General features: G+C 44.9%; 2 protein-coding genes across 7 annotated transcripts in view; both read right to left on the reverse strand.

Annotated features, from left to right (window-relative positions):
* The window catches only part of LOC311008606 (uncharacterized protein), a 31,181-nt gene extending 22,962 nt beyond the window's left edge, over positions 1–8,219 (reverse strand). Inside the window, exon 1 of one of the 2 annotated variants that reach the window (XM_084002341.1) lies at positions 7,742–8,219. In XM_084002341.1, coding sequence (XP_083858467.1) covers positions 7,742–7,881 — 140 coding nt within the window. In that variant the 5' untranslated portion in view covers positions 7,882–8,219. Of the gene's footprint in view, positions 1–2,582; positions 2,668–7,741 lie in introns of those variants that run through there. The other variant, XM_084002342.1, reaches the window with a different exon arrangement.
* Positions 8,220–9,398: 1,179 nt separating this feature from the next.
* LOC311008651 (type I phosphatidylinositol 4,5-bisphosphate 4-phosphatase-A-like) lies at positions 9,399–14,111 on the reverse strand. 5 transcript variants are annotated; one of them, XM_084002439.1, is made up of 9 exons: positions 13,693–14,111; positions 12,471–12,655; positions 11,919–12,025; positions 11,717–11,828; positions 11,579–11,631; positions 11,406–11,496; positions 11,173–11,312; positions 11,064–11,109; positions 9,399–11,033 (listed from the first exon to the last, which is right to left on the reverse strand). In XM_084002439.1, exons 1-8 carry the CDS (start codon positions 13,796–13,798, stop codon positions 11,094–11,096), a joined length of 810 nt encoding a protein of 269 aa, XP_083858565.1. In that variant the 5' UTR covers positions 13,799–14,111; the 3' UTR covers positions 9,399–11,033; positions 11,064–11,093. The 5 variants fall into 5 exon arrangements, 3 of the variants coding, with proteins under 3 accessions (XP_083858565.1, XP_083858564.1, XP_083858566.1); XR_014596536.1 differs by having other exon boundaries at positions 11,098–11,312; positions 13,693–14,107; XR_014596537.1 differs by having other exon boundaries at positions 11,064–11,312; positions 13,693–14,107.
* Between the last annotated feature and the right edge of the window lie 567 nt (positions 14,112–14,678).

The following is a 14,678-nucleotide window of genomic DNA, read 5'->3' on the forward strand; positions in this document are numbered from 1 at the left end:
CATCTCTGATTGAACCAGAGGCAGCTTGCCAGTCAACTTCGAAAACTGGCACCAGCAGACTACGCACAATGCAAAAGATCTAAAAAAAATAAATAAAAATGAGAATGAGACTGAACCTCCCAGTATGACTCGATCACAATTTAGGAGGTCAGGTGGTGTCACAAAATGAGAATGAACCGACTGAATCACCATCGGGATTCAAAAATGAATACCAAAAAAACCTTCCAGGGATTTCTACTCCTGCCAGAGCCAATTACAGAGAAAAACACCTTTTTTTTGCAACGTTTTACATTCATAAAAAGACCAACACAGAGAATAATGGTTACCAGGCAACAAAACCAAGGTCAATAGTGAGGCAGTAACTTCTCAGATCAGGGTCAGCAGGGCTCCAGACTAACTTTTTGCATTGGTTGCACTGGTGCGCCTAACTTTTTTTTTTAGGTGCACCAGCACAAAATTTAGGTGCACCCACATTTTTCATTGCGTCGCCTTTAACGCCAAAAAGTCACCTTTTTATCGCTCTCCTTTTACATAATGACACTATATGGCCTAGGTTAACTGCAGCACAATCAGCACCCAGAGGAACCGTTTTCTCCAGCCAATCTGCACACTGATGCCCAAGCGCAGTAAATGCTTGCTTTGTGGCAGCATAAATTCCTCAAGAATAAAAAGAACATACAGGTCACTAGTCTATAGATTGCAAATGGAAAACTGTTTATGTGATCTTAGCCTAGCCTAATTATATTTTTACTTAGGCTATTCATTTTTAATAATAATATTAGGAATAGGCTACTATACAATTTCCTATTCATGATCTCTCATGTTGTAATGTGGGCCTTCAAACACTGTGCGTGTCCATGCTCCACCGGACATGTCCATTTAACATGTTGACCGGCCTCCCTTTATGCAAAATGCAGCAGTAGACAATAACGCACTCCTTCGTAGAGACGTCTGTGTCGCCGTCAATCATGAATGACGTGTACGTGGCGTTTCCAACCTCAGCTGTCTTGTTCTTTAGTGTCGGCATTTTTTTCATCAGAATAATTTCGGACTTAAATTTAGTGAACGGCAACTCCTCCTTTGCAATATTGTATGCGACGTTGAATTTTATAATCATTTCAGATTCCTCAGCGGACGTGATTGATACAGCCTGACGCTGAAATGCAGCTGGATGAGGGGCCACTTTATTAACACACTTATCACGGCATGTAGTATGCTTTTTGGACATATTGCGCTTTTTCAACGTCTCGATGCGAAATGTTGTTGACTCCTCCACAAACGCACTATTACCGGACAAATTCTGACCGCACTCCCGACAATAAATGCAGTGCATTGAGTCCCTTTCTTTATCGTACATCAGCCAGGGAAATTGCTTCAACCAGTCCTGTCTGAAGGCGTATTTTTGGGCTTTTTAATTAGTCTCGGGGCGAGGCTTTCTGCCTCTCTTCATTTTCAAAGAAAATCGAAGCGCTCAGCACTCATTGTCGAAGCGCTCAGAGTACCTGCTCTGCTCGCTCGCATTTTCGAACTGACACAATTTACAGCAGTGAAAAGGACCACAGCCAATCAGAGGCAAGGACCCGCCCGAGCTCTGTCTCTTATTGGTTTAGACCACGATACCGTCAGGAGAACATAAAGAGATGCTGCGCTTCTGATTTTTTTTTCACCCGAGCAGCGTTAGGTGCACCAGTGCGACCTACAATTTTTTTCAGTCGCACTCATAAAAATTCAAAGAGCTCGTTATTAATTATGTTTTTTAAAAGCCTAATTGCATCTTTTTCATTAACTTCATATGCAATTTGGGTGCCAACACAACTACACGTAGAATTTCACACTGAATTGCTTGTCTGAAGAAGATGTGCTCCAGTTGTTATTCTAACATTGGCGTTATTTTTATTTATATGGGGGGGCAACAAGAAATCAGGGTAAACGTTAGCTGGTTAGCAACAAAACAGTAGCACATAGCCTAGCTTCTTAGACCGCAGCAGGCTTCCAAGCAACCTCGGCTCTGTCCACGTTTATTTTTTCACCTTTTATTTATTCAGTGACAATAATCAAACAGCATGGTGAACATATAACCCCCCACCCCCCTTTAGCTCTTTGCAACCAAGATGGCGACCACTTTCAGCTTCACTTCGGGCTGTAGTTCCAGTCCTGGAGCAGCTACTTCCATGTTCTGTTGCAGTCTACGTGGTGCAACGGTCTGGTCTCGGGAGTGACGTATACGTGTGATTAATTCCTTGAATTAAACTACGTTGACTTCACATTTTCCCCGTATTGTTTTCATCGGCGCAACGCGGCAAATTTAGCGCTTTTATCGCCGTTTATAAATGCGCCTCAGACACAGAAACATCCGTTATAACCCCGTAGACCTCCCCAGAGCGCCGTCTGTACGTTAAATACACACCAGTGCTCTGTTTGGGCCTGAATTAGCCGAGCTAGCTCTCTGCTAGCAGGAAGCTAACGGGACTCTTCGGGCGCAGGGCCCGCTTATAAACAAACAGGTAAACGCGTTTTTTTAGACGACAAACATCGACGTTTAGTGCGCCGCGTTTCTTATAAAACGCTTCTTTGTTACGTACCTTCGGTTATTTGTGAATGTAAAATCTTCGAAATGTTCAAACTCATCTCCAGAACCGTAATGCGCAGGAATAGCTGCTAACGATGCTAACTGCACTTTAAGGGGAGAGACTTCCGGTTGTGGCGGCGAGCCTTCAGAATAAAAGCGTGAAAGTTTGAAGACGATCTGCCATTCTGGGATTTCAACCGGCCGTTTTTAACCTAAATTATTCCAGAAGAAAATATATTCTTGTGTTCAAAAGTACTGAGAAAAGTAGACGTACTCTGATAAACATATTAGTAGGCCTACTCTGGTAAAAGAAGTGCTGATTACTCAAGTAAAAGTATAAAAACACAGGCTCTGAAATGTACGCAAGGTATAAAATATCTAAGGACATTTAAACTTCTACGTGTGGAAGGCTTTTTTGTTTATAATTAGAGATTACTGGAGTAAACTGAAAATGACAACAGTTGCAGCCTTTTGTAGTATTTAAGCGCTTTTATTTTGAAGATACGGAACGGAATCTTTATTTGTGACGTCGCATCAATTTGTGAAAGTTGTGTTTGTATTTATGAGAATATATTTGCGTTTTTTAACCCTTAAGCTCAGGGTAAGAAAAGGCCTTGGAAATAAAATTAAACTGATTTTTTTTTTCATGAAAGAAAACAAATAAACGGTGATGACAGCGCTGATTAATTTCATTTCCATATGAATAAAAAAGAAGTAGAACGGATGGATGCTATATCATTATTCTGCCACATAGCGGCGCTACTCCCACAGACATCAAGCTCAATAGTTTCAGTTTTACAACCTGTGTGTGGGTGCTGGATATGTACAGTATAAACACTCCATACACCAACATGAAGTATTTCAGGGAATTGTCTGGTTGTTCCCTCCTTCCTTCCTTCCTTCCCATCTTTCCTCATTCATTCCCTCCTTCTTGCCTTCCTTCCCTCCTTCATGCCTTCTATCCTTCACTCCTTTCTTTCCTTTCCTCCCTCATACCTTCCCTCCTTCTTTCTTTCCTTCACTCCTTCCTTCCCTCTTTCCTTCCTTCCCCCTTTCTTTCCTTCCTTCTTTTTTTCTTCCTTCCCTCCCTCCCTCCACCCTTCCTTCCTACTTGTCTTCTTTCCCTCCCTGCTTTCCTTCCTTCACTCCCTCCTTCTTTCCTTCCTTCCCTCTTTCTTTCTTTCCTTCCTTCTTTCTTTCCTTCCTTCCCTCCCTCCACCCTTCCTTCCCTCCCTCCGTCCTTCCTTCCCTCCTTCCTTCCTTCTTGTCTTCTTTCCCTCCTTCTTTCCTTCCTTCACTCCCTCCTTCTTTCCTTCATTCACTCCTTCCTGCTTTCTCTTTCCTTCCTTCCCTCCGCCCTTCCATCCATCCCTCCCTCCTTCCTTCCTTCCCTCCTTCCTTCCTTCTTGTCTTCTTTCCCTCCTTCTTTCCTTCCTTCACTCCCTCCTTCTTTCCTTCATTCACTCCTTCCTGCTACCTCTTTCCTTCCTTCCCTCCGCCCTTCCATCCATCCATCCATCCCTCCCTCCTTCCTTCTTTCTTTCCTTCCTTCCCTCCCTCCACCCATCCTTCCCTCCCTCCTTCCTTCCCTCCTTCCTTCTTGTCTTCTGTCCCTCCTTCTTTCCTTCCTTCACTCCCTCCTTCTTTCCTTCATTCACTCCTTCCTGCTACCTCTTTCCTTCCTTCCCTCCGCCCTTCCATCCATCCCTCCCTCCTTCCTTCCTTCCCTCCTTCCTTCCTTCTTGTCTTCTGTCCCTCCTTCTTTCCTTCCTTCACTCCCTCCTTCTTTCCTTCATTCACTCCTTCCTGCTACCTCTTTCCTTCCTTCCCTCCGCCCTTCCATCCATCCCTCCTTCCTTCCTTCTCGTCTTCTTTCCTTCCTTGACTACTTCCTTCTTTCTTTCCTTCCTTCCTTCCCTCTTTCTTTCCTTCCTTCCCTCCCTCCTTCCTTCTTGTCTTCTTTCCCTCCTTCTTTCCTTCCTTCACTCCCTCCTTCTCTCCTTCCTGCTTTCTTTCTTTCCTTCCTTCCCTCCTTCCACCCTTCCTTCCCTCCCTCCTTCCTTCTTGTCTTCTTTCCCTCCTTCTTTCTTTCCTTCCTTCACTCCTTCTTTCTGTCTTTCCTTCGTTCCCTCCCTCCACCCTTCCATGCCTCCCTCCCTCCTTCCTTCCTTCACTCCTTCTTTCTGTCTTTCCTTCGTTCCCTCCCTCCACCCTTCCATGCCTCCCTCCCTCCTTCCTTCCTTCACTCCTTTCTTTCTTTCCTTCCTTCCCTCCCTCCACCCTTCTTTCCCTCCCTCCTTCCCTCCCATCTTTCTTCTTGTCTTTTCTTTCCTTCCTTCCTTCCCTCCCTCCACCCTTCCATCCCTCCCTCCCTCCACCCTTCCATCCCTCCCTCCCTCCACCCTTCCTTCCCTCCCTCCCTCCCTCCCTCCTTCCTTCCTTCCAGCTCTGCTGTGACGATGGAATAAAAGCCGTCGCCTCCAGCGAACGCTGAATCAACAGTTTATCCGAAGGCGACAATGAATCTTTTCATTAGAGGGCCGTTCTCTGTCGGGGATTGTAGCAAATTAATATTATATCCCCTTTATCCCCTCCCCCGGACCACAGGGCTTATCACCCTTACCCACGATGCAACAGCTGACTGGCAGCACTCCCGCCGCGTGTGTGTTTATTTCCAGCTGTACGTACCAGCATGTAACTGCACTGCTGGGCAGCTTGTGAATGTCAATAAAGTTTTACTCTAGCCTCCGATGACCACACGTCAGAATTGGATGTATTGATTACATCGGGCTGTTATGGATATGAAAACGTAGAGAAGGTAAGGAAGTTTAGCTGTGATGCTGATGATGTCATCCCCCCAACAACACAAGGTCAGATCCGCTCTAATGATGGCAGCCATGCAGCCGACGTAACCCGACCCCGGATCAGCCCGACGGACGGGAATGTGAAATCTCAAATTAGTATCTGTCGTCAACCGCGGGAACTTTTCCAGAAAATCTCGCCTCGGATTTCCTCCAGTTGGCAAAACCTGAAGCGGCAGACGGGGAGGAGGACCGAGGGGAGTTCAACCTCCAAACGCTGCCGAGAGGCTGCTGAGCAAGGCACAGGTACCACACAAGATCCGTATGTTACATACAACGTAATGTAAGAACTAACGTACGTGGCGTCAAAGAAGTTATGTACGATGTTACATACGACTTAATGTACGTTACGTACGACGTCAAAGAAGTTATGTACGACTTTACATACGACGTCATGTACGTTACGTACAACGTTAAAAAAGTTATGTACGACGTTAAATACGATTTTATGTACGTTATGTACGACGTTAAAGAAGTTACTTAGGACGTTCATATGTTAAATAAGTTATGTACAACGTTACATACGACTCTATGTATGTTACGTACAATGTTAAAGAAGTTACATAGGACGTTCATACGACGTCATATACGACTTTATGTACAGTACATACGACTAAGTGTTAAAGTCAACATCTGTGGTTGTCGCGTTTCCTCTACTACACACTGTGTGTGTGTGTGTGTGTGTGTGTGTGTGTGTGTGTGTTTGTGGTCCTGACAGTGCCTGGCGTCCTCTGAGGACCAGTTATCAGACGCTCTAATAGGCGCTGATGAAAATAAGTCAGCGGCGGCTCAGAGTCGACTGCTGAGTGTTGCAGTCACTCAACACCACGGGAGAGTGAGTGAGTGTGTGTTCTTGTGTTACAGGCGTTGTGGGGACATGGACCTTAATACACTCACGTTGTGGGGACTCATAAGTAATTACATTTCATGGTGGCCATAAACGTATATAGACTTCTATACAAACAGAGAGGAGTCGCCCCCTGATGGCCAGCAGAGACTATTTCACTAACTGTGTACCTGCAAACCTCAAACAAAAGGAGCATCTTTGCCAGGAAAGTTTCTCTGGATCTGGATCTGGTGTCTGTGGAGGACCCCCAGTGAGACCGGACCGGGTCCCCCTCAAAGCAGAACCAGCAGCTGCACTTTAAAACACACCTGTTCCGTCGCCCCAACGCTGCTTGTGCTAATCGCACCTGTCGCGCTGTAAAAGCCGACACCCTTCCAGACGTTTACGAGGCGCTCGGTCATGTGAGGAGTGTGTAGTCGCTGATAGATGTGTGTGTGTGTGTGTGTGTGTGTGGTGGAGGTCGCCGTACAAGGTCAACGTGTTTTTGAGCTGAAGGAGCTTTTATTTTACGTTTTTCTCCTGAAAACGATGGATGCGTGTCTTGTTACGCGTTTGTAGTTACGTGTTTCTGGCGATGCGTGTCTTGTTACGCGTTTGTAGTTACGTGTTTCTGGCGATGCGTGTCTTGTTACGCATTTCTAGTTACGTGTTTCTGGCGATGCGTGTCTTGTTACGCATTTGTAGTTACGTGTTTCTGGCGATGCGTGTCTTGTTACGCGTTTGTAGTTATGTCTGATCGGCTTCTTCAACTTTGATCTTTGTTGTTGTTGTGTGTCAAACGGACGGACGTCCAAATATAAAGCTCAGATACAGATGAAGCTAAAATGTTAACGGAGTGATAACGAGGAACAGAACCCCGTGTGTGTGTGATTCAGGCTTCATGATTTGACACACACACACACACACACACACTCCCTTAAGGTGCGTTCACACCAAACGTTGCACATAAAGCCGCTGCAAAGATGCAAATGCAAAGGACGCAATCTTTGTTGTACTTAATTTCGTCATATTGTTTTTTTCTAGTTTCATCGAGTTCTGTCTCACTTGTGTTGCATCCGTCAAAAATCTATTTTTAAAAAGGTGCCACATGAATAAGTTATTATTATGATGTCGGACATCTGAGATGTACGGAAGGCCATTCACGCCAAAAAAAGAGTGTAACTTAAAATATTGAGTAATTATCTCTGAATAATGAGAAACATTCTCAAGTTATTGATTTATTCTTTGAAAATACTGATATTCTACACGAGCTGGTTGAGGAACTAAAGCCTCCGAGTCAAACACACAGTTGTCTTCCTGTTTTAGCGGCGGGGGTTAGCGCCATGCCGCTATGTCACACCTGCTAATTGCTCAGAGTGCACGTGCGACCACACGGCGGCGATGTCAAACTCAGCCGATGTCTTACACATTAGCCACTTAGCGTTTGCGAGCTAGCTGGATGGTAAGTAAGCAAAGCGTCCTTACCGGCGTGGAGGCTTGATGGCGGCGCCGATGCTTTTTTCACCGCCGCCAACGCCACCGCTGGTGAACTTTGATGTTTTGGGTTGACCTGTTTCCGCCGAGCCCAGCTGCTGAGAACCCTGGGATTTCTTTTCCTCCAGCATGGCCACAAACACACACACACACACACACACACACAAACACACACACAAACACACACACAAGCGTGAAACACTTAATGTCACACTTCCAGAGATAAATCCTCAAATTAAGAAGCAGTTTGATCCAACAGTTGTTCTAGGAGGAAGAACACTAATCCTGCTGCTGATCAATGGATCCACTTCCACATGGATCCACTTCCACATGGACCCACTTCCACATGGACCCACAGTGGATCTTTATGGACCCTTTAATGCCTCGAAGTAACAAACTAAGGTGGAAACTCGGCGGCTCCACAAACACGTTAAGTCCTCCGCTGATCCAGAACATTTGTGAGGCTGAAAGCTATCGGAGGGATTTCAGGAGAGAGAGACACAGAGAGAGAGAGAGACTGAGAGAGAGAGAGACACTGAGAGAGAGAGAGAGAGAGAGAGAGAGAGAGAAAGAGAGAGAGAGAAAGAGAGAGAGAGAGAGACTGAGAGAGAGAGAGACACTGAGAGAGAGAGAGAGAGAGAGAGAGAGAGAGAGAGAGAAAGAGAGAGAGAGAGAGACTGAGCCAGCAGCTGGAGGCACAGATAGACAGGCTGAGAGGCAGACAAGCTGAGACAGACAGGCAGAGAGAAAGAGACAGACGGGCGTTTTGTAATGGTTTGTAGCATTTTGTAACTTTTGTCGCATTTTGTAACGTTTGTAGCATTCTGTAACGTTTGTAGCATTTTGTAGCATTTTGTGGCGTTTTGCAACGTTTCATGGCATTTTGTAATGTTTGTAGCATTTTGTAACGTTTTGTGGCATTTTGAGTTGTTTTTGTCGTTTTGTGAGTTTGGTCATGTGACGACTGAAACACGGCAGGATAACGATTCGCCTGCCAGCCTTTGATCTGAACAGCAGAGACTGACAGGAGGTCAGTGACGAAACGTTGAGGATCTGCTGCTCCAGAAGGTCACAGTGATCTAGGAGACGTTTTCACCAAATCAGGAATGACCATCGTCATGACCTTCATCATCATCACCGTCATCACAGCCGGTCTTACTAACGAGCAGACATTCATGTCACACAGTCGTTAATAAATCAGTGAGAACAGACAGAAGATCTTCATAAACACGGTTACTGTCTCTCTGGCAGACTCACCGCTGACCTCTAGTGGTTCTCAGTGGTCATTACACAACAGAAACATCTGGTTTATCCACAAACATAGAAATCATATTAATTATTTAATTTAGACGGCACCAAATGTTAACATGAGATTAATTCTCTATTCATGACTTTATTTAAACAGAAGAATCTTTAAGATGTTTAGTTTACTCTACAAAAAATAATCTAATTTGTTGTATTTAATAATAGTATAATGTCAATGTCACGACTAAATCAGACCAACTGGGGTTATTATTTACTGAGATGATTATAAGAAATAATATAATTTACTTTAAACATTCGTTGCATTTTCCTTTTGTTGTTTAAGGTTACTTTGAAAACTAGACAAAAAGCTGTAAATGTAAATAAGAGACACACGAGTCAGAAGTGAGTTAAAAGTATTACTTTGTTTCACAAATATACAAAAAGAAAAATCCATCAGAATAATAATCGACAAAAACATACAGTAGTAGTACATCAGTACAATGTAGTGCAACGTTTCACAGTCGGCAGGGTACTTACACTAATCAGCCACAAGGGGGAGCACCAGCTCTGCTAATTCCTCACGGACCGAAATAATCAACATCCCAGTGAATATATTTACACGTTAACAGAAGAGACTCCGTCGGGTTCGACTGCAGCGTCGGTGTTGAATTACAAAGAAAAAATACAACAAACAAAAACGAAGGCGCTCTGCGTTAGCTTCAGGTGATCTCCGACTGAAAACTTCAAACAAACAAAAAACACAAATAAATCCAATCAAATGCCCCCAAAAAAGAACAAATGCCTCATCTGTTCCTGAATGCCCCTCCCCCCAATTGTACTTCCTCTTGATGACATCATCACCATGTCATTTGGGCGTTACCTCGCGAACAACGGCCTCAAACTAAACACGAGGTTCCACCGAATATTTAAATGACTTCATGATGTCATCGAGGGGTTTTCTAGAGTGTAAACGCTCCGGTTCCCATTTTCAGATATTTTACTGCATTTCTTCGTGAAACTATTCAGGAAAAAAAAAACGGATTCAGCTACTGAAATGTTTCTTAAAAGACTACTTTGACGTTTTATTTTTTTTAGGAAATCACACTTGCTTGCTTTCTTGCCGAGTGTTAATGAGAAGATCAATGAAGCTACAGTCATTAGCCTGTTAGCATAGCTTAGCATAAAGAGCAGAAACCGAGGGAAACAGCTAGCCTGTAACATGTTGTTGTTACACGTTAAAGAGCTTAGCTTATGCGTAGTTAGGCTAAGGGCTGCATATGAAGCATACAGACGTGTAATCAACCTTCTCAGTTGTTCTCAATCGGACGATTTCCAAGAAAGCAAATATGCAAATTTTCCTAAAATGTCAAAAATATTTAATAAAAAAAAATATATATATATATTTATTTTGTAGTACAGAGAAAACAACAGAAGAAGAAAAACAGAAAAAAAACAAGCACATCTTGCGTCTTCCCCCCCAAAGTGCTTAGTTTGATTCCGATTAATAATTATTGATATGCCCTCATTTGGTACGATTATATAATTCATATAACGTCTTTCCCTCCCTTTGTCTGTCCTTATGAACTGTTAAACCTCAATCATCATGTGTTTTTATTTGCTAATATTTAAGTTCTCACTGATTTCTTATAAATTACAACTCAAATACAAATCATTCAAACTGTTTTTGTTTTATAATTAGTTTTGTCCGGCTTATAAAATATCCACGTCATTATGAATTATGAAGTTGTTGGCTGGCTCCTTGCTAAGTCCCGCCCCCTCAACCGCAGACCGGCCAATCACAGCGTAGCAACGTTGCCTGTTAATCCGGAGAAGTCGGGAGGAGATTTACGATTCTAACTAGCATTTTCACAACCCTTAATGACTGATCTATCGGAAATCACGTTCATTTTTTTTGTTTTCGGGGATGCATTGGAAACAGTGTGGGCTCCACAGCGGCAGGGGGCGGGGCTTAGCCGAGGACCAACACTTTTAAACTGTTCGTCTCTCTTCTTCGTCAACTCTTTCCCTCCTCTCTCACCTTCCTTCGTCGTCTCCCCCTCTCTCTCACCTTCCTTCCATCCTCGTCTCCCCCTCTCTCTCACCTTCCTTCCTTCCTCCTCTCCCCCTCTCTCTCACCTTCCTTCCTCCTCTCCCCCTCTCTCTCTCCCTCTCTCTACGTGACGTTGGATATGGGGTCGCTGATCTTCAGACACCTCCAGTAGATGGTTCTGGCCACGGCGAACAGAGCCAGCAGGATCAGCAGCACCCAGGAGACGTAGATCCCTCTGGACTGCTGAGCAGGTTTCCAGGTCCCGACCTGGACCAGGACACGGACAAGGACTCGTTTTTAATATCACATCAGGACTCTGAACCTCATTTCTATTCAACGATCACAACTAGAAATACACACTATGAGTCCGGCGGTGGAGGCGGCGAGGACGACGAACAGCAGGAAGCACAGCAGGCTCCGCCTCCTCGGGTACCGCCGACCAATGGAAGAGCTGGAAACAGAAGCCAGAATGTGATGTAATATTGGGGAAACTAAAGAGTGCCGTGTTGGCTCGTTGTTTGAGGGCCTCTTACACTTTCCGGCAGTGAGGACATCGGGCCAAGGTCCGGTCCGAGAACTCGGTCCACTGCAGGACACACAGGAAGTGAAGTGTTAATAATAACGTAGTAGAAGGAAGTGTTATGATGTCATCCATGTGCGTTGGTTCCTACCAGGAACGTGTTGGAACAGTGTCCACAGATGATCCGGACCCCGACGGGCTGATGCTGCGGTTCAGGACTCTCTCTGCCGATGTGAACCGGACCCAGGTTGATGACGCGTTTACTGCCAGGGGGGGAAAAAAATACACACTTCAAACGTCACAGGAACTGACACATGACCCAGCAAAAAACATATCAAGTGGGCGAGTCTCACCAGTACGGCCGAGGACAGGCGATCCGCTGAGACGTGACCTTGCAGATCAGCAGACAGTTACACGGACAGCGGACGTACTTCTTCCCCACCGGGGCGTTCTTGATTGGCTGGAGAGAGGGATGGGGGGGGGGGGGAGAGAGAGAGAGACTTTTCAGTTTCCCTGACGACGTGTTCTAATAGTCAGCGGCGGTTCGGTTTCAATCCAGTCAGCAGAAACGACGAGACGACGGGAGGAAGTGCTCCTGTGACAGGAAGTAGATGTTTTTATAGTTCCTGAAAAGCCGTGGTCCTAAACCTTCAGATGCTTTCACATCCCTGAAAACTTCTAATCCGTTGTTACACTTTTCTACTAAGAAATTAAAAAGATGACCACTCCATCTTTGTGAGCCCAGCATCCTGTTCCACAACAGAGACACTGACCCCTGGTGGTGACTGATGGTCACTACATCACATCATAGTAAAAGGCAGCATCTGGATGTATAAATACATGTACATTTAAAAAAAAAGTGGACAAAATGATTTGACCCCTCCCCTCCCTCCCTCCGGTCTCACCGTAGCCTCGTTGCAGATGCCGCACTTCACCACATGCTGGTGCGTCTTGCCCTCCACAGAAATGGCGCTCTGACAGACGCGGCAGCTGATGACCGGAGCACTGCTGCTGTCCGGGCTGCCCTGCGGCGAGTAAGGGGGCGGAGCCTCACCGGGCACAGCGGCCGAGCTGGGGAACGGCGCCAGACCTGGAGAGAGAGAGAGGCGACCAGGAGGAGGCAATTTAGCTCAGTTAGTTTAACTTCCAGGAGGCACGACTCTTCATCCTTCAATAATAAACCTCTCCGATGCTGCACGTGGTCCAATCAGAAAGCAGCTGCTCGAGAAGTTGATCAGACGATTGATCCAACCTGGAGGAGGGCGGGTTCCTTCACCTTCTCCAAAGTCAAATTCAAGCACTTTTCAAGCATTTCAAGGTGCATTTCCATGCTTTTCCAGCCCCTTCCAGCTGTGGTAAACTCCATATTTGTATCAATCCAATGGTCAGCATTCAGTCTACTTATTATGTCACTTGTTCATCACATTAAATGAGATGTTATTGTCCTCTAAACAACCAACATGATGTTTGGAGACAGCTTTTTACAGAAGGACCACAAATGAAAGGAAAACTAATTCCACTAACAGATCCACAGAAATATAATCACCAACTATTTTCATCATCTGTTCATCATCAAAAGGCATTTTTCATAAAGAAATGTCAGAAAATGATGTTTTCAGTAAATATGGAGATCTTCTTTTCTCTGTTCTATCATAGATGTCATCACATACAACACACATTTCAAGACCTTTAGTCTACATCCAAGCACTTTTCAAACCTTGAAAACACCACAATAAAACTTAAGTGTTTTCAAGGATCCGTATGAACCCTGATCCGGAGCAGTAAAAACGCTAAAGTACAGACATTTTATTTACTACGTTTAAAACGCAGGACTTCTTATGTGGCTGTTACCATAACTTCATTATTGACAGCTGCCGTTAGCCAAACTGCTAACAGCTAAGCTAACTAGCTTAGCAACCTAGCTACCGTTCGGCAAACGGACGTTTGTCAAACTACTAGCCAGCTAGTTAGCTCAGCCAGCTAAGTCAGCTAGTTAGCTTAGCAAATTAGCTAACGTTTGTTTACAAGTTGACGACGTCCCGCCGGCTTTATAGCCGGAAATATAAAATACCCGTATCTCGACCGTTTTTCCCGCGTTAAGAGTACGTGTGTAGCAGCGGTACATACTCTGCGGTGTTGCCGGGTATCCGCGCAGGCTGTCCCCGGGAGAGAAGCCGTTGGTCCCGGCGTCGTGCTGCTCGGACAACAGCGGCGACCGTTCCCCGTCCGCCATCGCCGCCCTCCTCCGGGGGCGGGGGGGTGTTGGCCGCGGCGGGAAAGAGACGCTGAGACGCCCGGTAAAAACTCTCCTGGAAGTCCGGCTGGTTGTTGAACCCCCGAAGAGCCTCGTCAGTGAGTCCGGGTCCCTCACGTCCACATGACACGGCGAGAAACACACTGACGAGGCGGAAGCGAAATAACGAAAACATCTGTCATGTGACAGGGGGGGGGGGGGGGGATCTGAGTCACGGCTGTGACGGAGAGCGCGCCTGACCAATGGGCGAGCTCGGCTACGGTGGGCGGGTTCAGAGGCGCCGTTCGACCGTTTGACAGCCAGGGCCGCGTTCCAATACGAATAAGTAAGGTAAAGGTGAAGCCTTACTTAATTTTTTACTAGAAACTGGTTTCTTGAAGCTAAACCATTTTTCATTTTTTATTCTTTTTTTTATTTGAATTTGAATTTATTTTTTTGTTTTCATTTCATGTTGGTCTGTATTATGTTTATTTAGCTAACACTTCCTTTGCTTTAGTCATAAAAACAAGTGACCCTTTCATTTCAAGTGTCTTTCTTCTGAATTTATTATTTTCCCTAAAAGTCGACACTGTGGGTTTTCATTTACAAAAGGTGCCAAAACAATTAATGATTACTTTTATTGAATATTCCCATAAATTATGTAGATACACTTCCTTCTTAAATTTTATTTCAAGGTTTTCTGTTTGAAGACAAAGAGCAAAAGGTTTATTTTGCATGTTTATGCAACAAAATCAAACACTTACCTTTTCTATTGTTTGGGGCACAAACATCAGATAATATCTACACTTTGATATTCATCATGAAAAAAAAATACTGGTACATTGGTTTCCATTGAAAGTGATATTTCTACTAAGTGGCG

This window comes from Eutrigla gurnardus (assembly GCF_963514095.1).
Source record: "Eutrigla gurnardus genome assembly, chromosome: 23".
NCBI classification, from domain to species: Eukaryota; Metazoa; Chordata; class Actinopteri; order Perciformes; family Triglidae; genus Eutrigla; species Eutrigla gurnardus.

What these genes read in the sequence shown, in the direction of transcription:
- LOC311008651 (XM_084002439.1), bottom strand. Translation starts at nt 13,798, where the DNA reads ATGGCGGACGGGGAACGGTCGCCGCTGTTGTCCGAGCAGCACGACGCC. An exon ending in GCATCTGCAACGAGGCTACG is followed by an intron (nt 12,026 to 12,470) that starts GTGAGACCGGAG and finishes CCCTCTCTCCAG; the next exon opens with CCAATCAAGAACGCCCCGGT. An exon ending in ACTGTTCCAACACGTTCCTG is followed by an intron (nt 11,632 to 11,716) that starts GTAGGAACCAAC and finishes TGTGTCCTGCAG; the next exon opens with TGGACCGAGTTCTCGGACCG.